The sequence below is a fragment of the Macrotis lagotis genome, chromosome 8 (genome assembly GCF_037893015.1).
Source record: "Macrotis lagotis isolate mMagLag1 chromosome 8, bilby.v1.9.chrom.fasta, whole genome shotgun sequence".
Taxonomy (NCBI): Eukaryota; Metazoa; Chordata; class Mammalia; order Peramelemorphia; family Peramelidae; genus Macrotis; species Macrotis lagotis.
The window spans coordinates 159,249,789-159,275,856 of NC_133665.1; the positions used below are offsets into that span (position 1 = coordinate 159,249,789).

The 26,068-nt window shown below is 33.5% G+C and overlaps 1 protein-coding gene across 2 annotated transcripts in view; it reads right to left on the reverse strand.

Moving 5' to 3' along the window:
• The window catches only part of PPP4R2 (protein phosphatase 4 regulatory subunit 2), a 54,551-nt gene that overhangs the window by 6,764 nt on the left and 21,719 nt on the right, over positions 1 to 26,068 (reverse strand). For both annotated transcript variants that reach the window (XM_074198715.1, XM_074198716.1), the window contains one exon: positions 8,736 to 8,906. In XM_074198715.1, coding sequence (XP_074054816.1) covers positions 8,736 to 8,906 — 171 coding nt within the window. The remainder of the gene's footprint in view (positions 1 to 8,735; positions 8,907 to 26,068) is intronic.

The following is a 26,068-nucleotide window of genomic DNA, read 5'->3' on the forward strand; positions in this document are numbered from 1 at the left end:
TTTTTAAAATTATCAAGAGTAGTCAGAGTCATTTCATTCTCTAATCCTTTATCTCTGCAAGAGCTCTTAAGTGTCTAGGAAAAGTATGATTTGTCCACAGGACAGGTTTTAGGGATTTATTCTTGGCTGGAATTCCACCCTAAGTTCAAATAGAATTTTTTCTTTCACACCTAACAGAGCTATGCATAATTATATGCCTACCCCCCACCCCCAACAGACAATACTCAAATTAGCAGATACAGTGCAGTATTATTTGTAAGAGAAAGACGACACTAAAGTACCTCCATTGCTCCAAAGAAGGAACTGCATTGGAGCCCTGCTCTAACACCTCCCCAAGGCAGGCTGAGACTACAAGCTTCCCAGCTTTGGCAAGTGTGATACCAAGTTGGAAAAATCAGGCCTCCCACCATATTGATTATTCTTCAAAGACCAAGGCTAACTAAAAATATGGAAAGAAGGCCAAATGGAGAGGAATTTGGGATATAACAGCAATTCATGAAGATCATTAGAAGGCACTCTCTGCACCAGTGGAGCAAATACCTACATTCATGGAAAAAAAAGCAATGATCCACAAATTTACTGGAAATACAGTTATGCATAACAAAGTTTTATTTCAACAGAGAAAACAACTCCCAATATGAGTCCCCTAACACATTGAATTTCAGCTCAGTACTAAGATCTGTAACATGACAACATATTTAATGATATTTTGCCTAAGTACATTGGTAAAAATTATAATAGCTACAAAACCTTGCCCTTTCAAAGATCTGCTATACAAATTTCATCATCTCTACTACAGTTGAACAGTACATTCTTATAATCATTACAATACGATAATGAAAAGAATTTAAATTTGAATTAAGACAACCAATTAAAATTAATTATATCAACATCAAAACACAAATACTCATCCATTCAAACTGAGGAGGCAGTTTTAAATATAACAAAGTATTTTTAAAATATAATATTTACAATAATTATTGTCTAAAGTAAATCAGTGAATATTCAGAATTTTAAAAATATAAGCACTATTAACAATATTTGGCACCTAAATTAAACATATTATCACATATTTTTGAAGGGTGTATATATATATATATATATATATATATATATATATATATGCGCTGACTTCAAGCAAAAGTTATAGTCATCAAAAATCAAAGCATTCTTTTAGTCACTTAAACAGATAGGTAAAAGATGACAAGAAATTTAGTTTTCCAAATTAGCATAACCTCTGAACTCAATTTAACTAAAAATATAGCTTCAGTTCAAAAGATGAGCATGTATTGAATAATAAGATAACAATTATCCTTTAAATTCTGTGTCCCAAATACATTAGCCTAAATTACAGGCCTACAGCTAGGTAATTATTAAGTGTCTGAAGCTTTGAACTCAGGTACTCCTGACTCCAGGGCCAGTGTTCTATCTAATGTGCCACCTAGCTGCCCCAGAGTCACCTTTTTTTTGATAGACAACCCTAATGCTTTATTTTTCTCTGTTTTGGTAGAAATTGAAAGAAACTAAAATGAACTCAGAAAGGAATGGTTAACAGATTAGACAAATATATCTTTATACTGTTTTCTCTCAAAGCAACATCATGAGGACCAAAAGACAATGTATTGTTACATTATAATGACCCCACAAACTTTTCCTATTAAAATATTGACAAGGAAATAATTACTAATATTCTTTCTTGAAATATTCAGGTTCTGTTGTCTCTGTATCAAAAGCACTTTAACACTTTACCTTGTGCCCAGGAGATGGCAGTGTATCATTTTTTTTTTCCTCTCCCATTTCTTTTACTCAATGCAAAAAATTTTTTTTTAAAAAGTTGTTCTACCTTTTGGAACAATGCCTTTAATAAACTTTGAGAAAACCATCTAAAGTAGAGGGGTAACTACAAAATAAAGATACTATATTCATACAGAAATTTAATTCTGCACGTTTGTGAGTTAATGACAACCTTATATGACCAATCAGAATATAACACATTTGGTATGATTATGGAAAAGGCTTGTACCACTCCATTTAGTTCCATTCAAGATAATTGGTAAAATGCCCAACCCTAACAAAAACATTAGATACATCTTTACAAAACGTTAATAGACTTGCTCAATACTCTTAAATAAAGTTAACAGAATATTTAGGATGAAAAGAATTTCTCACATGCCTATCTGTTTGCAGAAGGTGATCCTGGGCACTGGGGGCGGGGGATAAAATAAGCCCAGTCCCCCAACAAAAGAAAAATGTAAACAAGTATCAATTCGATAAGTTTTTTTTTTCCAAATTAAGGGAGGGGGTAAGAAAACTTCTAATAAAAGAAATAAAATTCCAAGCTAAAAAGCTATTTCATTGACATTTAATTTTGGGGAAAGGAATATGATAATTAAATCAGTCAGAGAAAACAAGTGAACTACAAAGAGTATTAAGTATAGCCAAGTAGTTATCTAGAAATCATAGGGTTTATTCTAACCTTTATACACAAAATAAGATACAGGCCTATCAACAATTTTAGTCAGAAAGAAAACATAAATGAAATGTAGAAAACTAATTTTGTAACTAAAAATATAAAGTTCCTGTTCAACCCTGAATTTTCCAAAACTGCCAAAAACCAAAAAACACCAACTTTCAAACATTTAAAAAACTAATATGCCCTAAAAAAATTCAGTCACTTAAATTTTCAGGAATATTTGGTTGATATATGAAAGGAATTCCTTGGAATGTTTGAGAAATTTTAAAAATAAATGCAAAGATCCAGATCTCTCTAAAAACCCCAAAATAACTAATTCAAAATTTTACAGCTAGAGCTAAATTGCAGTAAACAATACAAACCATAGTAAATTATTGAAAAATAAACTTTCCTAAATTCAACCTTAAGAAAACAAGTGAAATTCATGATTCTGGAAAACTGAATTAAACTATAAAACAGTAGTGCAACAAAATTTTAAAAAGTGAGAAGAAAACAGTTTTACTAAGAGTTAAATGAAGCCAGACTCCAGTTGATCCCTACCAGCAAGATAGCATCTACCAATGTTTTTAATGTTTTAAAGTTGCAGCAGATCTAGTTTAATTGAAGGATGAATCAGTTAAGTTTTAAATCCTAAGCATTCTTAATATGTACAACATGAATTCTTGAATTCAGCTTGAAAGGACTATAGAAAAAACCAAAATTATAATCTCTTTGATATAAGTAAAAGCTTTGAACTCATTTACCACTGGGCTATCCATGACTGTGCTTAAACAATTACTTTATAGAAAAAGAAAGTTGCCTATTTGTTTGCAGAAGGTGATAATAGGCACTGGGGCAAAGTATTACAGGGGAAATAAAATAAGCCCAGCCCCCCAACAAAAGAAAAATGGAAACACGTATCAATTCTTTAACATCAGTTAAAGTATTTCCATGTAGGCTATTTAGTTTTCATTTTTCAAAAGGTAAAAATGAAAATGAAAGAAATGATTTTGAGGAACACAGGCTTAAATGATGGGAGAGTGAGTCCAGGAAGCCTAGAATTCAGGTCCTACATCAGACACTCAACATGAGACTGAGAAAATCATTTAACTTTCACTTGCACCAAACATTTATAAAACCCAAAGTTATAGAAGACCTGCTAACATACCAGAAATTCCCTAAACAAACAATAAAACCTATTTCTGAGCAAAGTTCCCTAAAGAATAAAGTAGGCACAGTTGTCTATTTCAGGAAATTTGTCCCCTTCTTCTAGGAGAGGCCAGATACAAACCTCCTTCAGGTTCTAGTTAGAAATAAAAAGAGCAAAGAACCTCTGGACCATTCTGCCCACTTGAGTCATTTCTACAAAGCTCTAAACTAGGTATCTCCTAATGGGTTGTTTTGTTTTGTTTTGTTTGCCATTTCCTGGTCTTGAAGCATTATTTAGAGATCATTTAAACTTGCTCTCCCCTTTCCAAGCTCTTGGTTTGATTCTGATTGACCCTGAAGAATTCTTGTGGGAATATTACTGCAAATACAGGGCATAATTTGGACCTACAATTCTTCATTCACTCATTCATTTATTTGGTTTTTGCAAGGCAAATGGGGTTAAGTGGCTTGCCCAAGGCCACACAGCTAGGTAATTATTAAGTGTCTGAGACTGGATTTGAACTCAGGTATTCCTGACCCCATGGCCAGTGCTCTATCCATTGCGCCACCTAGCTGCCGCTACCTATAATTCTTCTAAGTGAATAGAGATGAACTTTTTGCATTCCAAAAATATTTAAATTAAAATAAAATTGGTCCTGTATTGACTCAGAAAGACATAATGCAATGGGGTATCTTGGAAAATACAAAATGAATTAAGCTCTTCTTAAAAATCTCTGAATCCCAAACTACTGTTAGTGACCAACAATTATATCACGAAAAGCAAAAATAAAATGGCTATGACATCTGTCAAATCTTCTCAAGTCAAGGTTCTTTTAAGAGGGTCTCCATGAAACTTAATTTCTTCTTAAATTTGCTCTATGAAGAAGAACTAAATTAGTTTACTGCATATTCCTCTTAAATTTCTATTTCAAGAATCTTAGAAGTGGAACAAAAAAAACCTATCACAATGAATCACACTCAATATACCACACTAACCAACTAACTTTTCCTAGAGAACTTCATAAAAATCAAAGTCAATTCTCACATCTATACTAAATGAAAAAAAGCATAGTAAAAATAAATGGAATGTAAAGCAAACATTTTAGCTGCTACTTATAATTATTTCACTGTAAAAGCAATTAAAGAGAAAAATTAATTGAATTCCATTTCTATTCTTCTATCTTTACCTCCTTTCCAGGGACTAGGAAGACAGGGTGGGGGGGGGGGGGGTAGAAACTAGAAAGATACCAAAATAGTTCCTGGACAGGTTACAGAAATCAGGATAAAAAAGATCACTTTCCAGCTAGTCTATTTTTTCTCCTTTATAAGAAATTTTTTCTTTTGATTTCATTAAAAAAACTAACAAATAATGACATTTTCTTTAATAGTAAATAAAGAATCAAATGTTTTTATGATAATCACAATCCCTATTCTCAAATAGAGTTCCTATAAATGTTTTCTATTCACTTTAGATTTTATTCAGTAACTATTTACTGAGCAACTATAAGGTACAAGGCATTTAGCTATGTATTACAAGTAGGTAACATATCTATGTCTTACTGGCAAAGACAAATGCCAAATCAATTGATCACTTAGGTACAATCAAAGTTTCTATATCTCTTTTTGAAAAGGATTTTTGGGAAGAAATATAAAGCTGTAAGACAGAATACAAGTAAAACAGCAGTTACTTTTAAAACAAATTAGGATATGTGATTCAGAATTGGGAAGGACCTTGGGAGATTATCAAGTTCAACTCATTTAACAGGTAAGAATACTAAGGTCAAGGGAGGATAAATAACTTGACCAGGGGCGGCTAGGTGGTGTAGTGGATAAAGCACCTGCCCTGGAGTCAGGAGTACCTGGGTTCAAATCCGGTCTCAGAAACTTAATAATTACCTAGCTGTGTGGTCTTGGGCAAGCCACTTAACCCCATTGCCTTGCAAAAAGCTAAAACAACAACAACAAAAAAAAAATTTGACCCAAGTCACCTGGGGTAAAGTGGCAAAGCCAGCATTCAAACCCAGGATCTCCACCTTTAAGCAGTCTTTCCACTACACTACCCAAGCTGATTCCTGAGGTGGATAATTGGTTTATAGTTTTAAAATAACAACCACAGTAGAACAAGAATAAAAGTACAGATTAGTGGCTCTTTCAAGATGAATAGATTACATTAAATAATATCATTTACAACAAAAATGCAGGGAGATGCTACATGTTGAATGACATGGATACATTGCCAACAGCTTAATTCTAACAGTTAAAAAGAAACTTTCTCAATAAGCAAACCAGAGTTAAGTACTGATTGTATGCAAGATTTTTGAAGTGAGAAAATGTCTTTTTTTAAAAAACTGCTGTCATCATGGCCTGAGTCTTATCCATTCAGAAAGCACTTTCCCTTTCTAGTAACCCAACAAGTATTATTTACTACTGCACATCCCAAATAATGCACAAAGTCTAGGAGTCACAAGCAGAGAACTATGCCCTAGGGTCTATGAACTCAGATGATTTCAATATAAGGGGTTTCCATAAAGACTAACAGACACTTCTGTGGGGGGTGGGGGGAAGGAAGAGAGATAAGGGGAAAAGCTGTAAAATTCAAAAATAAATAAATTTTAAAAAATATTTAAGGGGCTTCCTTGGTAATTGTTATTTTTTAATAAATTAAAAAAATATTCAGAGAAGGCTTCATCAGAAAGGTTATGTATCCCTGATATATAATCTGTTTTTTATAAATGCTCTTAAATGATCAACTTTATTTTTAAAAAAGCAAAGGAAAGAGATGAGAAGAGAAAGAAAGAAATAGGGAGGAGGAAAGGAAGAAAGAGATGAATTGGAGGAAGAGTCTTTAAAAAATTCTTATCAAATATTAATAAATATTACCATCGATGACTTAATTTCTTTTAATCTGCAGCTCCAATGCTTCTACCTGAAGTGACACCTAACAACAATGAGTGTCAAGTAAAAAAATTCATTTACAGAACTGACAAGTCACTATGTCATCTTAATGTTTACATTCTTCATTAAGAATAGTAACAAATAGTTTAATGAAGACTAACATTCATCAAAATTTTTTAAAATGTCCATTAATTTTAAAACATAAGAAATAAAAGAATCACAGGTTAAAAAATTGAAATACAAATTTAGTGATATATGAAAACAAATTTTAAAAGTATACATATACATGTTTTCATTTCCAGAGGGCAGGAACACATTTTTTAAATTACAAAACAAAAAAATTCTGTTAAAAATTTAGTGACAAATCACAGAATTCTAAGTTTTGTTTAAGATTGGTTTAGAATAGACTGAAATACTTTTTACCTGTAGTCTCTAAATACTAAGAAAAGTAAGATAATAGATTTTTTTGTTCTACCAGATTAAACAGAAACTGGGAAAAATTGCTATATAGTTCTAAACTCTGAAATAAATCAAGAGAGGTTATACAAAATCCAAAATATTTTAGAACCTAACTTAGTTATTATTTTAATTGAAAGATAAATTCAAAAATCCAAAAGGCAAACATTGCTTTTCCCTCCATCATATCCCAAGTATTTCACGGAGTAAATTAATTATCTGTATATCAGTCCAATTTCACAACATATTCCAGATCTGATCACTTTGATATATTCAAAAAGCACATCTTCAATAGCATGCAACTTCATAGTGGAGCAATAAAGTGCAAAATAAAATTTAAAACACTTCATCTTATCTCAGTTTTTAAAAAATCATAGTTTGGTGTATTTAAGTTGAATTGTCATGAAACAAATATTTTTGGTTGGTTTTTTTTTACATAGGCAGCTATTCCAGGAGAAGTTCATTTTCTAATTCACTTTTAGTTGGTTCTACCTTTGAAAGTGATGTTAAAACACTTAATCAAGTATTTTTCTAGTGTAAGAATTTCAGTTTAAATTTCAAATGAGTATCTTTACTTCTAAAAGGGTTCATTTACATGAATAAAGGTTTTTATAATGGATTTAAAATATAAGATTTCGTTCTTTCTAGAGATCTATTTTCAAGAGTTAGGGTTGTGTATCCCCAACCCATCTCACCCACTTCTGCCACTATCAAATGTAATCTGAAGATGGACTTTGGAAAAAAAAAACCACATGATTAATGACAAGACATAAACCATAAAATTTTTAACAAACCTAAAGCATTCAGTGAAGATCAGTGAAAAAGTCAAAATCTCAACCCTATTTATTACTTAAAAACAATTAGGGACATTAATGTTCAATCAACCATCCTCATGGATGAAACTTCTTTCAATAACAACAAGGCTGGAATTTAAGAGTTCATTAACTCATCAAAACCAATATTTTAAAGACATAAAGGAAAATAACTTTGTTAGTGATGAATCTAATTTTATAAAATTCAAATCCCTAAATATTTTTACTACTTGACAAAGCCTTTTAAATTGCTATTATAGAAAATCATTTAAAATTTCTATACCAAATAAGAGAGAAGACATCCATTTTTTTAAAAATCAGCTTTATTTTAACAAAATATGGCTTCAGTGATACTTCTCACAAAGCAGCAAATATGTAATGTGCTTTTAAAAATAAGATTGAAATTTGTCACCTTCCAGAAAATTTACTTTGGACAACTTTTAAATACAGTAAATAAAAGTTATAATATTAACTTTGATGTAAGGAACTTTTTCAATTTACACATGATTATTATAAGCTACACGTTCTATACAAACTAGAAAAACATTGATGTTACAGTTATCATTCAAGAATAAAATTCTTTAAGTTAAATACAATTTAATACTTCTATTTATTACTGTTGTTTCATGAATACATTTTGTAAAATCTAACTTCATAAAGGATTGTGATGCATTTTGAGTAGAAAAATGAGGTAACTGCAAATAGTTTTAAATTAAACTGTACATTTGTCATAAACTACATTATAGGATAAAATCCAAAAAAGATGTCATTAACATTTGTTTTGAAAATAAAATTCATATATTTTGATGCTCATATTAGGTCACTCACGTGAAGCTGCTCTAGGGAGCAAAATCTAGAATTCTAAATGGCAACTATAATTCAAAAAAATTTAGATATAGCAAAACTTAATGAAACAGTTAACATTTTATTATGAATTCAAAGTTTTAAAATAGTATTTTAAAAATGCATACCCATTGAATCCAGTGACAATTTTCAGAATTCTTTCCTTCATTTCATCAAAGGGAATATATTCAACATTAGGATTAGGAGGACCTCTTGGTTCAGGAGCTGATGTTCTGAAATCATCCATTACCTTCTCCAATTTGAAAATAAAATAGCCTTTAAATTGGGACCACTGAATCCTGTAAGTTTAAATAAAAAAAAAAAGAACAATTAAAATACAGTATCTTCAATGTACAACATGGAAACAAATTAAAGACAGACAGCTTGCTTTCCGTGGGGAGGGAGGGGAAGGGGAGTAAGACTGGGGGGAAAAATTGTAAAACTCAAATAAAATCTTAAATAAATAAATAGAATGGAAAAAATAAAAATAAAATATAGTATTTTTATAATTTAGATAAAATTGCATGTTGTCAGTGATTCAACATAAATGTTGACAAAATAATAAGGAGGAAATGATACAGATTTCTTCAAAGCAAAATGCAGTTCAAACCAATTTGACCAGGTTGGACTATTGCCTCTTGGTTCTCTTCCAACTGGCATTCTGAAACTCTGACTCAGTAGTCCAAATTGCTTCAAATCAAGTTCATATCTATCTAAATAATTTTCAATAATTGTATCCTCATCAGTGCAAATGTTTACCAGTACACTAAGCAGCAACAAAATTAATCACAAATTTTAAATTTAAAGAGTTGTAGAGAATTTAAGGCAAATTATATAATCCATAAATTAATCTACAGGGTCTAGTTCATCACTTAAAACAAGAATGTTTTATTTTATTCAACAAATACTTCTGAAAATACATGCAAAAAAACAAATATGGTGTCACTTATTGGTGTCTTCACTACCTATTATAGTCTTACCTCATATTTAATACACTTATTTTTAAAACATTGAAATATATCATGTAGGGGGCGGCTAGGTGGCGTAGTGGATAAAGCACTGGCCTTGGAGTCAGGAGTACCTGGGTTCAAATCTGGTCTCAGACACTTAATAATTACCTAGCTGTGTGGCCTTGGGCAAGCCACTTAACCCCATTTACCTTGCAAAAAAAAAAAGAAATATATCATGTAATATAAAACTTGAAAATGCACTGCATGCTAATCTTCACTGAACTCACCCAATCTCCATTCAGCAATCTCACACTGTCATATCCCCCCATAGCCTCCTAACTTTGTGAGAGGAGAAAGGGAGACATCAGAAAAAAAACTATGGGGATCCTTTCAATGAATCAAAGATGAAACAATAAAATGAAATGTGAATAATAGATGCAATTTTGTTTAAGTGATTTTATTAAGTATCTGGAGGAAAGGAATAGAAACAAGACAGTTTGAGATTAAGCCTCTATTTAGAATGCCTCAATATAAATAAAATCAGTCCCTTTCCAAACCATTTACTCCACCCTTTTCTCATAAAGCACAAAGCCTCCACATGATCTTGGATCAAGTCCCTTGACCACATGTACCTCAGTTTCATCAACTATAAAAGGAGACTGGACTAGATGACCAATCTGAGCTCCTTTCTAACCCTAAATGTATGTCCTAAAGTGCCTTCTAAAACACTTGTGAGGTGATAGAGGGAAAAACTGAAGAAAGAAATCTAAAAACTACATTACAAGAAATTCTATTCCTCTCATACTGTATAAATCCTTATAGGTCACCTTCTCTATAGTAAATGAGGATAAAAATCACCAGCTACTCCAAACTTTTTTTATCTTATTCTATTCTGAAAACAAAGGGGGAAAAAAATGAAGGAGAAAGAACACTGGATTTGGAGAGCAAGGATGTGGATACAAAGTTCACACATTATTCTACGTCTGTATGTTCTTCTGGCAAGTCATCAGATCAATCTCGATTACCTTGAGCTTAAAATGAGGACTGGGTGGGTTTGGATGAGATTATCTCTAACATCCCTTTCAACTCTTAAGTCAATGATATTATGAACTTCTGTAAACAAATACTGAATATTACAATTTCTGATTATTCTTCAGCTGGCTACAACAGCCTTAATTTTAAGCAAAATTTTTCACTATGCCAAGCTTTAAAAAAAAAGTCTTTTAAAATAGGAATCTTCTAGCAAACTTTTACAATAATAATAGCTTGAACAGTTTTATAAATTGTAATTTGTGTGTATTCATTTCCATTAAAAAACCATCAATCTTTGCATTACATATGGTGCCCTCTTTTTTAAAAAGCACCAAAAAAACCAATACTTAAGACCTTTTACAAGGAGATTTTCCTTAGGTATTTTCACCAAATATCACTAAGTAGCCCAATTTAAATACAGCATTTAAAACTAAAGTACCTTGTGACAAATTCAATAAAAGAACATGACTTCATAAACACACACATATATATATATAATGTATATACATAGTCACACATATAACAAATATACAAACATAGATGTCTAAGACTGAAAGCATATATGCACACAATAGTGGATACTGGATATAATCTCCCTAAAAAATTTCAAAAGCCGTAATTTCTAACCTGCACTGATGAAGGGAGTTTCCATATGTCAAAATCCCTAGGCCTGAGGAGTTCCAGGGCCAGGCCTTCCCCTCAGTGGGTCTGCAGCTAAGTAAATTATTCTCAGGACACATTTGAACTCAGGTCCTCCTGATTGCAGGGCCAGTGCTCTATGCACTGCACCACCAGCTGTCTAATTTTTATATATTTTTACTGCTTAACAAGGCTTTATGTCTGTATGTCAATTATCTTTCCATTTTACAAATGTTTACCTATGCCTTTCTACTTCACATTTACTTAACACTCACTCCACAAATAGTTTATGAAACAAAGAAAGAAAAAGTACTGGGTTCTAAAGGGGAGTACTGTTTCCTTACATCCCTAAGTCTTCTACTCTCTATTTTTTTTTTAAGGTTTTGCAAGGCAATGGGGGTTAAGTAGTTTGCCCAAGGCCACACAGCTAGGTAATTATTAAGTGTCTGAGGCTGGATTTGAACTCAGGTAATCTTGACTCCAGGGCTGGTGCTCTATCCACTGTGACACCAAGTAGTGATATTCACATCTGATATTTAAAAACAGAATATAAGCAAAGAAGACTATAAGTAAATAGTCATCTATTCTCAATTTGAAAAGGATTTTTAAGGAAGAAAGTAAGGTATCCTGGACAGAAGGAAGGAAAAAGTGGCAAGTGATAGGAAGATTTAAATTAAATAAACATTTATTAATCACCTACTATATGCAACATACCACTGCTTGTTATTAGGGATATAAAAATCTTTTACCTAAGGTGGGGGCAGCTAGGTGGTGCAGTGGATAGAACACTGGCCTTGTAGTCAGGAGGACAGAAATTCAAATCCAGTCTCAGACACCTGCCACTTACTAGCTGTGTGACCTTGGACAAATCACTTAATCCTAACTTCCCGGTATCCAGGGCCATCTCCAGTGCTCCTGATTCCTATCTGGACACTGGACCCAGATGGCTCTGGAGAAAAAAATGAGACTAATGACTTTGCACAGGCCTCCCTCACTCAAATACAATCCATGGGCTTGACATGGCATCACCTCCCTGATGTCACCTTCACATGTTTACATTGTACTAAAGCAGCAGAAATTAACATGTTCATGGATAAATACAAAGTAATTTAAGTGAAAGAGATCCTTAATAACCAAAGGCTTCGTGAAGCTTAGGAAAGTCCCTAGAACTGAACCTGGAAGGATGATTAGAAACTCTAAAAGACAAGAGAGGGTTCTTCTGAGCCTAGGGACCTAGGGAAGCAGAAGGTGGAAAGGCTGGTGGGTCACGACAGAGGAAGATGTGCTCAAAAGCCCTAGCAATCTCAATGACATCATAGTGTTAAAGAAAGCACAAAGACTTGATCTGAAAGCAAACCTTCAGAAATATTGAGGGGTATGCTGTCCCTCTCTGCTGTAGTCAGAATGTCTAGAATTTGTGGTTTGTTCTGGGCATTTTTGCCTATTCATGCCCGACCTGTGGTAGAACTTATCAAGTTCACAGTGGTCTGATCAGCCACAGTCAGAGACCCTAGTATGTGATGTCATTTTGATCCTCTTTGAGCACAAAAGACAGCAACTACAATCCACAAAGTAAAATGATAAAACTGGAGGATGTCCAGGATGGTCAAAGGCCTCATGTGAGGGTTAGTTGAAAGCCTGAAGAGAAGTCTGAAAGAATATGAAGTAGATGTCTTTAAGAATATGAAATGATATGATAGGAAAAAGAGATTGATTCTACTTAATCTATTTGGTCTCCTCAAGCAAAACCAGCAGCAAAGAAGCCAATTTTAGACTTAAAGGAAGGAAAATGTTCCTCAGAATCAGAGCTGGGCAAAACCAGAAGGTGATACAAGGGAAGGTAGTGGAGCTCTCCCTCAGTGGAGGCCTTGAAAAAGCTGGATGACCACTTATGACTTGGGAATTCTTTATGGATATGGATTCAACTAATGGTAGGTTGCTGAGGTGCCCTTTTCAATTCTAGAAGGTCTATGATTCTGAATTTCTCTTTTATTTTATTTTAAAGATGATAAAAATACTCCATTAGACTGCAAGAGTCTTAAGGGCAGGGAAGAAGGGAAGAGAATCATTCTTTTGCTTCTTTTTGTATCCTCAGCACTAAGCACAGTCCCCTGAACATAAAAAGACCTGAAGAAACGTTTCATTGATTTGGTGGATAATGGGGAAACAGGAAATAAATATTTAGATCAGTGATCAGATGAGTGCTTTGAGTTGGTAGGTTTGATAGCTTTAAGACTTCTTTAATTTCAGAAAAATTAAAAGAAATTATTAAATTTTTAAACTCCTCACACAAAATTTTAAAAAACTATTTTCTACCATGCCAAAACAGGGCAGAATGAATGTTAATATAAGTATCCATTTCAACAATTTTTTTTTAAATCATCTGGAGGCTAGATGGTAGAGTGGACAGAGCACCAGCCTTGGAGTCAGGAGGCCCTAAGTTCAAATCTGGTCTCAGATACTTAATAATTGCCTAGGTTGTGTGACCTTGGGCAAGTCACTTAACCCCATTGCCTTAAAAAATCCTCTTTAACTATTTCTATTCAAATTTTAATTTCCCAGAAGATAAACTTTTTACTGTGTTTTTGCTGGTGCAGGTCACAATCAGTATATAATTTAGGTTCTTAGAGTTGACTAAGGCTCAGAAAGATTCCATGACTTGGCCAAGATCATGCAGCTAGTAACTGTAACTTAGTAGCTAGTAACACAAATCTTCCTCATTTCTTTTAACAGTTTATGTATTAAATGTGATATATTTTCATAAATTCTAATCTGAAAATTATGCTCTACATTTATTCTTTACTTTGGACAAAATAACAGTTCTGAAAAGCTGTTGGATGAAAGGAAAAATTTGTTTTCAAAATTAGAATAACTATTTAAGATGAACATTAAGCTTAAAAAATTTCAACAGTATAGTTCATTGTAATCTTAAATTACTTTTCTGCTAACCTTATATTAATAAGAAAGAAAATTCTAAAACCTCAATCAGAATACACAAGGATATTTTGCTTGAATTTACTCTCTTAATTATCTAAAAATTAATCAGAAAATATCTTTATTTCAACTATTAATGATGGCCAACATTGAACAAAGATCCCTCTCCCTTCCTAGAAATCAAATTCTTTTAAAACCAAACCCAAGGTGGTGTAGTTGGTAAAAACCTGGCAACTAAAGGCTAAAAGATTGCCTTCTGGGGGGGGGGGGGGAAATCTGGGGGGAAATTGCAAGAGTCAAAAATAAATAAATTTATTTTAAACATTAAAGGGAAAAAAGTTGGTTAACAAAGAGGACAGACAGTCAAAGTACTGAGTATATGATTTCCCCCAGGCTATCATTTAACCTCTTTGTGGTCTAGCAACTAAGACAAAGAGTTACAGAGCAGGTGCATTTGTAGAATAAATTTCTTCTCTTTAGAAGAGTTCCCTAAACCAATACAACTCTACCACGGCCAACCCAAACACACTTGCCTCCACTACCAAGGAATTCCCAACCCATGATTTCTCATATCTTTCATCTCGACCTCAAGGACAGGGATTCCTATTAAAGTGATACCAATATCAGCTAGAATTATGAAGAAAGACCCTGCTCAATCTAATTCTACTTTGTGGTCATTTTATTTCAAATGAGATAATCACATGATAAAAATTTTTCAAGCTTTATGATGCTTGTCTTCATTCTTGAAGAAGACCATGCCATCAGGGAGGGGATATCATGACAATCATGTGAATTACATTGGGGGGGGTGCTTACTTTCTCCTCCAGAGTCATCTGGGCCAGATATGGATTAGGATGACTGGAGAACGCCCTGGATGTGAGACAGAGTTAAATGACCTGCCCAACGTCAGACAGCTTGGTATGTATCAAGCGTCTGAAGTGGAATTCCCATCCTCCTGACTCCACAGTGATGCCACCTAAATGCCCTTGCAAGGTGTAAAGTATTATATAAATATTAGTTGTTGATACTGTTATAATTATTGATTATACTTTTTACTCCAAGACCCCCACCAATTCCTCCAGATCTCTTCTCTGACATTCTTGCTTACTATAACAGATGTTCTTTCTGCTCCTTATCTCGAAGTTCTATCATCAAGAACTTGTCCAGGCAAACAGAGAAGGAATCAAGGAAGGAAAAAAAAAATCAAGCAACCTGTTCTAACTTCTTGTGACTCATTATATATCTCCCTGGAATTTTTATTCCTGGTTTTTCCACCCCAGAAACCCATCCTTTTTATACCCCTCCCATATTCTGCATCCTCTTCCCCTCCAGCTCTAATACCAATTTCCCAACCACACCTTCATCCCTCTTGATATTCTCTAAGAGCCTATCGAGGCACTACTCTACCACCTGTTTGGGTGAAGTGCTAGTCCCAGTCAGCAAGACAAGAGTTCTTGTTCCAGGATGACCAGGTGGGAAGAGGGGTAAGGAGGGAATGAAGGAAACTGCTAAGAAGAACACACAGATTTTGTACTCACAGCCTGGATTGAAATCCAGGCAGTCCTGGATTACTGACTAAGAGCTTTAAGTCACAACCTCTCAAAACTTCAGTTTCTTTATTAGTAAATCAAAAGAGTTGAGGCTAGATGATCACTCAAACCTACTTGAATTACTGACACCCACCCTGAGATCTCTAGAAGCAATGCCCTTAGAAACAATCTAATGAATTAGTGGTGTTTAGATTCTATTGAATTATGTTTCACTTACATTATGGATATTTTGGTTTTTGACAGGAAAAGTTTTAGACTGTTTACAACTGAGTGAATAAGTAAAACAAAGACTTACTAAGACTCTGAGAATCTCATCTCAAATCTCATCTCTGTGACCATGTCAGCCTTAGTTCCCAAACAACCTACCAAGAAGAGGCTATGTTTTTCTGCCTTAGTAATATACTTGTTACAATAAGTTTAGAATTTAAAGGGCTTTTTGCTTGTTTTTATCATATATATATATATAATATATATATATATATATATATATATATATATATATATATCACATATTGAAGACAGAATTCTAGAAATGAAAGGGACCTAGGGAATCATACATTCCCATTCAAGGGAATAAATGAAGTTCAAAAAGTCTAAGTAGGAGCAGAGCAAGGATTAAGATTAAAACCCACTTTGCTCTCTCACTTAGTGAGCAGCGGCTACAGGATGTCAAATCACAATTAAGAAGTGCCTGCTATATGTCTACTATACTAAGTAAAAAAACTTCAATGTCACATATGGCAACAAGGAGTTTATTATTTTAGTAAAAGAAAGTGAGAATTACAAAATGAATCAATTAAAAATAAGACTTTTTTTAAATACAATGGTTAGGAGTTAAGTCAGAATCATGTCCACAGGTGGACTCCTGAATATTTCATGAATAAAACAGGGCTTCAGGTGGGTTTTTAAAAGTATAGGCAGGATATAGAAAAAAGAAATGAGAACCACAGCATGAGAATAAACTTCGCACGCATAAAGGGCAGTATGTATGGAGACCGGACAACAATTAGTGCATAAGGATTACCTTGGCAAGTGGAGGGAATAAAGAACAGATACAGAAACTGAGGTACCAGAATGATATGCATTCACATCTTTCCCTCTTGTGCTATTCTTGCCCACATCTTTCCATAAATTCTCCACAATCCAATGTGTTGGAAGTCTTTCTCTGGTTCTCTTAATAATTTCGGGTTCCCCAAATAATCAAATCATCTCAATATGTAACTGTCCTGACTCACTTTTTTTGTTAAATTTATTTGAATCTATAATTAACAATTCTTTTGTGCAAATCACCAGTAACAACACACCCAACATGCACCTTTCCATTTCTTTTTAGTTATTTCTAATTTTTATTGTTCCAAGATTGTAGTGCTCTATAATCCACAGCCATATAAAAGCAAATGGAAAACACAAATGTTTAAGAAATAGGCTACAAGCAGGTGGAGAGGGATTTAAATGCTAAGCAGAACAGTTTGAACTTGATCTGTAAACAGTATGAATGGAAGGAAGAGGCACTGAAGCAGAACAACTGCTAGGAAACTACTTTAACATACCTGCAGGAAAGAGAAGGAAAGAATACAAATCTGAGATCAGTGAAGAAAGAATTACTGAACTAGACAATGACTATCTAAAAGGGAGGAAGATGAAGCTTTTGACAGGGGACAAAGCTGGAGGTAGTCTATAGAATGGATTGGTAAAGGTAGCTGATGAATTTCAAGTGGAGGAATTCTGCAGACATTTAGAATACAGTCTGGGATGAGGTTAGAAATGAAGATGCAACTTTGAAGTCATCCACAAAGATGTCAAAAAAAGTTATAAATAAAGCATTAATTCTCTGATGCCATATGTATAGAAGGCATAAGATAGACTAAAGCATACACTATATTTGAATTATGCCCTAGGCTTATTTTGTTGTTCTGCTATTAAAATAAATCCATGATGAAAATTTTTCATAAAAATAAACTACAGAAAAATTCTGGTGATTTAATAAAGACTCCAGAGAATAGTGAAATTTAACATTTTGGTTTTTTCTACACATTCAAATACGAATTATTTTGCTGACCAAATTCTAAAGAATTTCCATCCTTCACTTTTTTCTTTTTCAAACAACAAAGTTCCTGGCTGAAAGAGAATTCTTAAATATCTGTGAAAAACTATATAAACGCTAATGAGGATGCTTTAAAAAAAATCCTAATTAAAATTAGTGAACTTCCAACAGAAGGCAACACTTATAGCACACCAGTACAGGACAAGGAAGTTATATAAAACTGCCTATACAAGAATCAAAGACAATTTTAAAAGACTTGTGATAGAAAATTCCATCCACATCCACAGAAGGAACTGTGCAATTTGACTGAAGACCTAAGCTTATTATCTTCAATTTTTTAAAGTTGATTTATGTATTTTCTTCTTCTCTAATGTTTTCTTCCATTTGGGTCTGATTCTCCTCACATAACATGGTCAATATCGATCTGTTTTAGCATGGCTATAAATATAGAGCCTCTATCAGATTGCTTTTTGTCAAGGGGAAGAGGGAGGGAAGGAAGGGAGAAAAATTGTAAAACTCAAAACCTTGGGGTAGCTAAATGGTACTGTGGATAGAGCACTGGCTCTGGAGTCAGCAGGACCTGAGTTCAAATCCTTAATAATTGCCTGTGTGACCTTGCGCAAATCACTTAACCCCACTGCACTGCAAAAAAAAAAAAAAAAAAATCTCAAAACTTTGCCAAAAAAAAGATTGATAAAAACTACCATGTATGAAATAGCACATTTTTTGATAAAAAGTTTAAAGAGATCCCATAAATCACAATAAAATGTAAAGGACAAAACAAGAATAAATAAATGAATGAATGAATAAATAAATAAATAAATAAATGGATAGGTGGATAGGTGGATAAATAAATAATGAAACTGCCTACAGTACAAGCCAAGGGATAAGTTGAAGAAATAATGGTTCTTGATCTAAGTAATAAAGTGCCTAGATGAGCAAGCCTTCTGCTAAAATCAGATTTCAGAATTCAAAAGATTCCCAAAAAATTAATTGGAACTTCTCCAAATTAATTGGAACTTCTTAATATTGCAGTAAAGAAATTATTTCTTGATATTGCAGTAAAGAAAACAGCATCAGCAATAATATGAGGACATACCATGATGAATTAACTTACTATCTTTAAAATAAGTCCCAAAGACACAGATTTAACTACTAATATGGAAAAGTTTCTAAAATTAAACATGACCAATGAAGAAGCTTGACAAACCAGTAGTTAACCTTTGGATGATTTGAAATCTTTTTTAAAAAGTTAAATATTTAGCAAAATTAATTAAAAACCAAAATTAAGTTATTTTTTCTCCTGTATGTATGATTTTTGTCTTGTGTTCCAATAATATTCACAATTAAATAATGATTAATAATCTCCACAGTGGTAAAAATGCATATAAACAATCAGAATTCCAAAAAAAGAAGCACAAAGAATCACACCAGAATTTCATCCTTTTGAAATAACCAACACTATATATTCTTTAAAAATGACTTTATGTGGGGTGGCGAGGTGGCACAGTGGATAGAGCACCAGCCCTGGAGTCAGAAGTACCTGACTTCAAGTCCGGCCTCAGACATTTAATAATTACCTAGCTGTTTGTGGCCTTTGGGGAAGCCACTTAACCCCAATGCCTCACAAACACTAAAAAAAAAATAAAATAAAAAAAGATTTTATGTGCACTCATACAAGTATTTTTACTAATAACTAAAGTTGGGACATTAAGTGAAAATTTTTTGTATATAATTTCCAATTTTTCAAAGAAGTAAAGTGGCATCGGCAGGTTTATGTAGTAGTAGGTAATCTATAACAGGACTGAGATAGAGTGAGGGGAAAATGATAAATGATGCCAAATGAGTAAAATCCTTAATGAACATGGCTAAACAAAAATATTGGTCATATTTGGAGATGCATAAATAGGGTAGGCACAGGCATATCATTCTTTAAACCAAACCTGATATTTGAAATTCTTGACTTCCCCAAGAAGGTAAAACAGGAGTCAACGGGTCTTTACTTGACAAAAGGAATAATGGTCATATGATTATTTTAGATCATAGGCATTCCACAAGAGTATTTCAAGTGTCTAAATCTGCAAGTTTTTTGTTTTAAATCTAAGTTTACAACTTTGTCGCATAAAATGACACGGTATACATTTAATACTAAAGAGGCATTATAAATACCAAACTAAGTCGTCCACTCTTTCCTCTACTAATGAAGAACAATCAAGAACAGATATAAACTTCAACTTTATACATCCCTTCTGAACACACCAGTACTGTCAACTAAATCCAAACATGAACATAAATATACACATGGATACTTAATTGATGAGAAGTATTATGCCTTAGGATGACTTTAGAAATCTGTTTTAATGATGTTTTCTATCACGTTCTAGAAAAAGTTGCTAGCAAATCAACAGACTAAAATAAGTACTCCTAAAACCTTTCCTAAATCAAGGGAGTGCTTATATCTCAAAAAAAAAGTCTCCTGTGGAAAGGAAGCTGGAATGACTATAAAGAAGGTCATGTGTCAAGAGAGAGAGTTAAAAGTATAAACTGAGAGATGTCACAATACAAACAATTATGATTATGTGCTGCACAATTAGAAGGCAAGAACTGTTAGAAATGAACTGAACTTATTAAGGGTTACAAACAAAAGTAACAACATATTTCCACATTATACAACACATTTTTCTTCAAGCATTATACTATCATCTTATCCTAGAAAATCAACCAAAAAACTACTTGAAACAACAACTTCAACAAAGTAGAATATTAAAAAACACATAAATCATGAATATTTCTATATATAAACAATAAGGCCCAAGAACAAAAAAATAAAAAAAGAAATTCTTTTAAAATAACTGTAGAGGGGCGGCTAGGTGGCGTAGTAGATAAAGCACCGGCCCTGGAGTCAGGAGTACCTGGATTCAAATCCAGCCTCAGACACTTAATAATTACCTAGCTGTGTAGCCTTGGGCAAGCCACTTAACCCCATTTGCCTTGCAAAAACCTAAAAATAATAAAAATAAAATAAAATAACTGTAGACAACATGAAATACTTGGGAATCTACCACCCAAGACAAACCCAGAAACTGTATGAACACAGTTACACAAATAAAATCACAAATAAAATCAGATGTAAACAATTGGAAAAATGTCAACTGCTCATGGTTTCAGTTAGGATCGCTTATGGAGCTAATATAATAAAAATGACAATTCTACCCAAATTAAATTATTCAGTGGCATACCAATCAAACTACCAAAAAACTGTTTTACAAAACTAGAAAAAAACAGTAACAAAATTCATCTGGAGCAACAAAAGATCAAGAATATCAAGGGAAGGGCAGCTAGGTGACGTAGTGGATAAAGCACCAACTGGCCTTGGAGTCAGGAGTACCTGGGTTCAAATCCAGTCTCAGACACTTAATAATTACCTAGCTGTGTGGCCTTGGGCAAGCCACTTAACCCCGTTTGCCTTACAAAAAAAAAACGTAAAAAAAAAAGAATAAAGGGAACTGATGAAAAAATTGCAAAGGAAGGTGGCCTAGCTGTACCAGTTCTAAAACTATATAAAAGCTGTAGTCTTCAAAATTGAATGTACTGGTTAAGAAGGAGTAATGGATGAGTGGATTAGAGTAGGTACAAAAGAAAATATTAGATGACTATAGTCCATCATCTACTGTTTGATAAACTCAAAGACACTAGATTCTGGGATAAGAACTTACTAATTGACAAAAACCATTGTGAAAACTGGAAAACAGAATGACAAAAGCTAGGCATTGACCTATATATATCTCACTCACATTCTATACCCAAATAAAGTCAAAAGGGGTACAGGACTTACACATACAGGTGATACTGTAGATCAAAAATGTACAGGAAATATTCTTATCATATCTATGAAGAGAGGAGTTTATGACCAAACAAGAAACAGAAAACATTAGAAATTGAAAAATGAATGATTCTTGACAATATTAAATTTAAAAGATTTTGCACAAATAAAACAGAAAGCTGGGAAACAATTTGCACAGTGAGTGTTACTGATAAAGGAATCCTTTCTAAAAATAGAAAACTGAATCAAATGTATAAGATTACAAGTCATTTATCAATTGATAAGTGGTCAAAGGATTTGAACAGGCATTTTTCAGCTAAAGAAAAAAAGTTATTTACAGTCATATAAAAAATGCAAATTGAGACATTAATGCACCGTTGGTAGAATTGTGAACTGGTCATTCTGGAGAGCAATTCAGAACTATGCTCAAAGAGCAATGAAACTTGACCCAGCAATATCAATATTAGGTTGATATCCTCCAAAAGAAAACGTAAAAAATGAGACAAGCCCTACATGTTCAAAAATATTTATAGCCGCTCTTATAGTGATAGCAAAGAATTGGAAATTGAAGGGATGTTCAACAATTGAGGAATGGCGGAACAAGTTATATAGTATATGAACAGTATGGAGTCCTTCTGTTCTGAGTGATCAGACTTTAGAGAAGCATGGATGCAGTTCTTCTCCACAGTTCAGTGATCAAAGACAACCCTGAGAGACCCACTATAGACAATGGCATCCACATCCAGAGAAAAAACTATGCCACAAAGTACACTTGTATTCACTCTTTTACAATTATTTATGAAAAAAAAAATATTTTTTCCTTTCTTTCTCATGCTTATTTTCCTTTCCTCTTAGTTCTAATTCCTCTTTCATAACATAAATAATATAGAAATACATAAAACATGTTTATACATGCTTTTGCCAGATGGTTTGTGACCATGGAGAAGGGGAAGGAAAGGGAGGGTAATCAGAAAAATGTGGAACTCATAAATTTGCAAATGAATGAATGCTGAAAAACAACTTTGCTTATAATTGGAAAAATTAAATAAAATTTCAACTAAAAAAAAACAGCAAAGAAGAGTCTTCAAATGGGGGGAGGGAGAAGAACTTGTGATTTCACTAGTACCAACCAACCATTCTATAACGCCATTTTAGGAAGATTGCCTGGAGCACTGAGGAACTGACTTGCTTAGGTCCCAGTTAATACCTGTCAGCAAAATCTGAACCAAGACCATGAAGACCTTGTAGTTCAACTTGTCTTCCTACCCACTCCCACCATTTTTCCTTACCTCTTTGATGCCTCCTTTGGTCTAAGGATCCCTAATTAGTGAGGGATGCTTACTACTCCCATAGCTTGGATGAAATGGAATACAACTCTGATAATATGGAAAAAGTATCACCTGGGCTTAGCATCACACTGCTTTTTAATTCTGGAGACCCTCAGCCCTGATATCAGATTTACTAATCAGTTTTAGGCCTCCCAGTCAAAGACCTCTCCACCCACCCACCCAACAAATGACCTTTTCTTTAATGTGTAGTTCTCCCCCCCCCCCATTAGTATGAGGGAGACAATTCTCCTTGAGAGCAGAGATAAAATTATTTCTTTTTATTCATATATGTTACAAATCCTTCCATACATATTACTTTTAAGGTTTTGTTTTGTTTTATATTTTTGCAAGGCAAATGGGGTTAAGTGGTTTGCCCAAGGCCACACAGTTAAGTAATTATTAAGTGTCTGAGGTCGGATTTGAATTCAGGTACTCCTGACTCCAGGCCTGGTGCTCTATCCACTGCGCCACCTAGTCATCCCTCATACATATTACTTTTAAAAAATTAAATGACCTTTGAGATTGTTAACTGCTAAAAAAAAAGTTAAGTAAATAACATACTCTAATATTAAATCAATGTTTAAAGAGAGAATAGTCCAGACAATTGATGGCAGAATCATTCAGTTTAAACAAAACTGCTAAAACCTTTGTAATATAAAACCATCTAAAAATTATTATTTTTAATATCCATAAATTAACAAACAACAATTTTTTAAAATCTTGAGTTTTCAGGATTCCTTAAAGCACAGTATGAGAAACACTGATCTACATGAAAGGTATTTTTTAAAAAATTATTTTGCATGAGATTGCTAGGCATTTATGGGCTAATATTTACAAGGTGTTAAGATGTAAATATTTTCCAATATTATGTAAATATAAATGACAAATTTTATTTCTGAATTTAAATTCTATTTCCATTCAATGGAAATACCAAAGTAGTGCATCAGATTTTAAAATTTAAAAAAAAAAGAAAGCAAACAATATCTGAAGCTATACAGATTATTACATTTATTTATAACTTTAATATGAAAGAATTCAATAGAAAAGAAAAATATTCTCCCCTTTACCCACAATTTTGCTCCAGCTAAGTCCCATTCTAATGCTAAGTAATTCAGTGGAAGGACTCCAAGCTGAAGTCCATTGGCAACAGAACAGCACAAAGCTGCAGAGTTGGGACTACTAGAACCCCTCACCTAATGACAAGACCACCCTGGTTCAAAGAGGTTCAGAACCTTACTGACCTAAGAATAAAGATATTCTGGTCCAAGAATTCATAATCATTTTCCAAGTCACCAGAGAGCTGCAATCTGTGTCAGGGAAAATGACGTTCATATACTAAGGAAAGCACAGCTCATTGAAACAACTTAACTACCGGATTATATCATTAAAGATACCAATCCTGCCCAATCCCCAATCACTACAACATAATATAAATTCATTTCATCACAGCTTCAAATACTATTACTTGAGAATAGGATTAAATTTTTTTGTTAATTTGAGTGAGAAGGTACTGTGCTAAGTCACCAGTCTCACTTTCTCCTTCAGAGCCATCTGAGTCCACTGGTCTGAAAATGGTCCTGAAAGAGAGGCAATCAGGATTAAGTGACCTGCCCAAGGTCACACTGAGAGTGTCAAAAGTCGGGATTCAACCTTCTGTCCTCCAAACTCCTAGGACAGTGCTCTATCCACTGTGCCACCTAGCTGTCCTCAAAAAAAAACTATCTAATATTTTGCAAAAAGCAGAAAAGATCCCCTAATTGGAGGAAGGCAAGTTAGACCTACAAACAAATGTGCTCTGCAGTCCAATGTCCACTAATCCTAACAAGATGAACTTGTTAAACTACTGAAGGAGTTAAGAGTGAAGGACAGGGGACTTAACAATAACTAAGAAAACCAAAAATCATTTAGTCAAAACTTGACTTTGAGCAACATCTTTTAATTTATACCACAATAAATTAATTTAAATGAATAATTTATTCAAGTAGCACCAGGAAAAAATTCAATGTTAACAGAATGAAATGCTCATATACAACACAATTACAGATGAAGATGAATTCAAGACAAGACAAAATCAACACCTAAGATTTGGAAGAAAATGTCTGCACAAGTAAAATCAATGCAAAAGTAATCAGCAGATATAGTTTAGAAAAAATATGGACCATAAAAAAACTGTAAAAATTAAACTGATCAAAGTTTGACATTCAGATAAATAAGATTGAATGTCATTCCCCAAAATGATAAAAACAATTCAGAATTATACAATAAAAGTTACTAATTTGTTCATACTCCTTGACCAAGAAATCCCCCTACAGGGTCTATATATCCAAAGGAAGTCACTAACAGCAAGGAACTTATTTGTGACAGCAAAAAGTTGGAAGTAAAATAAAATGCTTCACCAATGGAGAAATCACCTAGAAGTGCTTTGAGAAGCTACTCTATAAATGCATAGTAGTAGTTGTTATTGCAGATGATTCGTGGAAAAGTCTATTATTATGCCACAAAAAATTATAGATATGAAGCAATCATATATCCAACTCAATTCAAAAAGGATTTGTGTATAAACTCAAAAAAGCCCATCACTGCATACAAAGAAAAAGAAACTATCTTTGGCTTAAAGAATACTACATTTCTCTGGAGACAAAACATATGAACAAAAAAATAATAAAATACAAACCCCACAGAGATAAACATTTTGGTAGGGACAGAAGAAACAGGCAACTGAAGGAGGATTAGGATAACTCAAGACTAATTACAGGAAGCTTGAGTCTTCTACAAAGTGATATATTCCAGGAATAGGCATGAGTCTATGCCAAAGGGATAGAGATGGAAGACAGACTGGCACTAGGAAACAACCAGTAGGTGACTCTACCTGGAATGTTAGGTAAAAGAAGAGTTGCTTAAAAGCAATACTTTAAACTCTGACTTTTGGGACACCATGTACAGGCCAGAGCCAGAATGTGATTAGTTCAAATGTCCAAAAGAAGAGTTTCTATTTTATCCTAGAAGCTGACACTGGAGCTAAAAGAAAACCACTGATGACAACAATAACAATGTTAACAAGGAGATGCAATAAAACTAATGCCATTTTCAAAGTCTCTACTACATAACAGACATATGGTTCTGGGAAGATAAACTGCCCCTCCGCACCCCAAGAAGGTTTT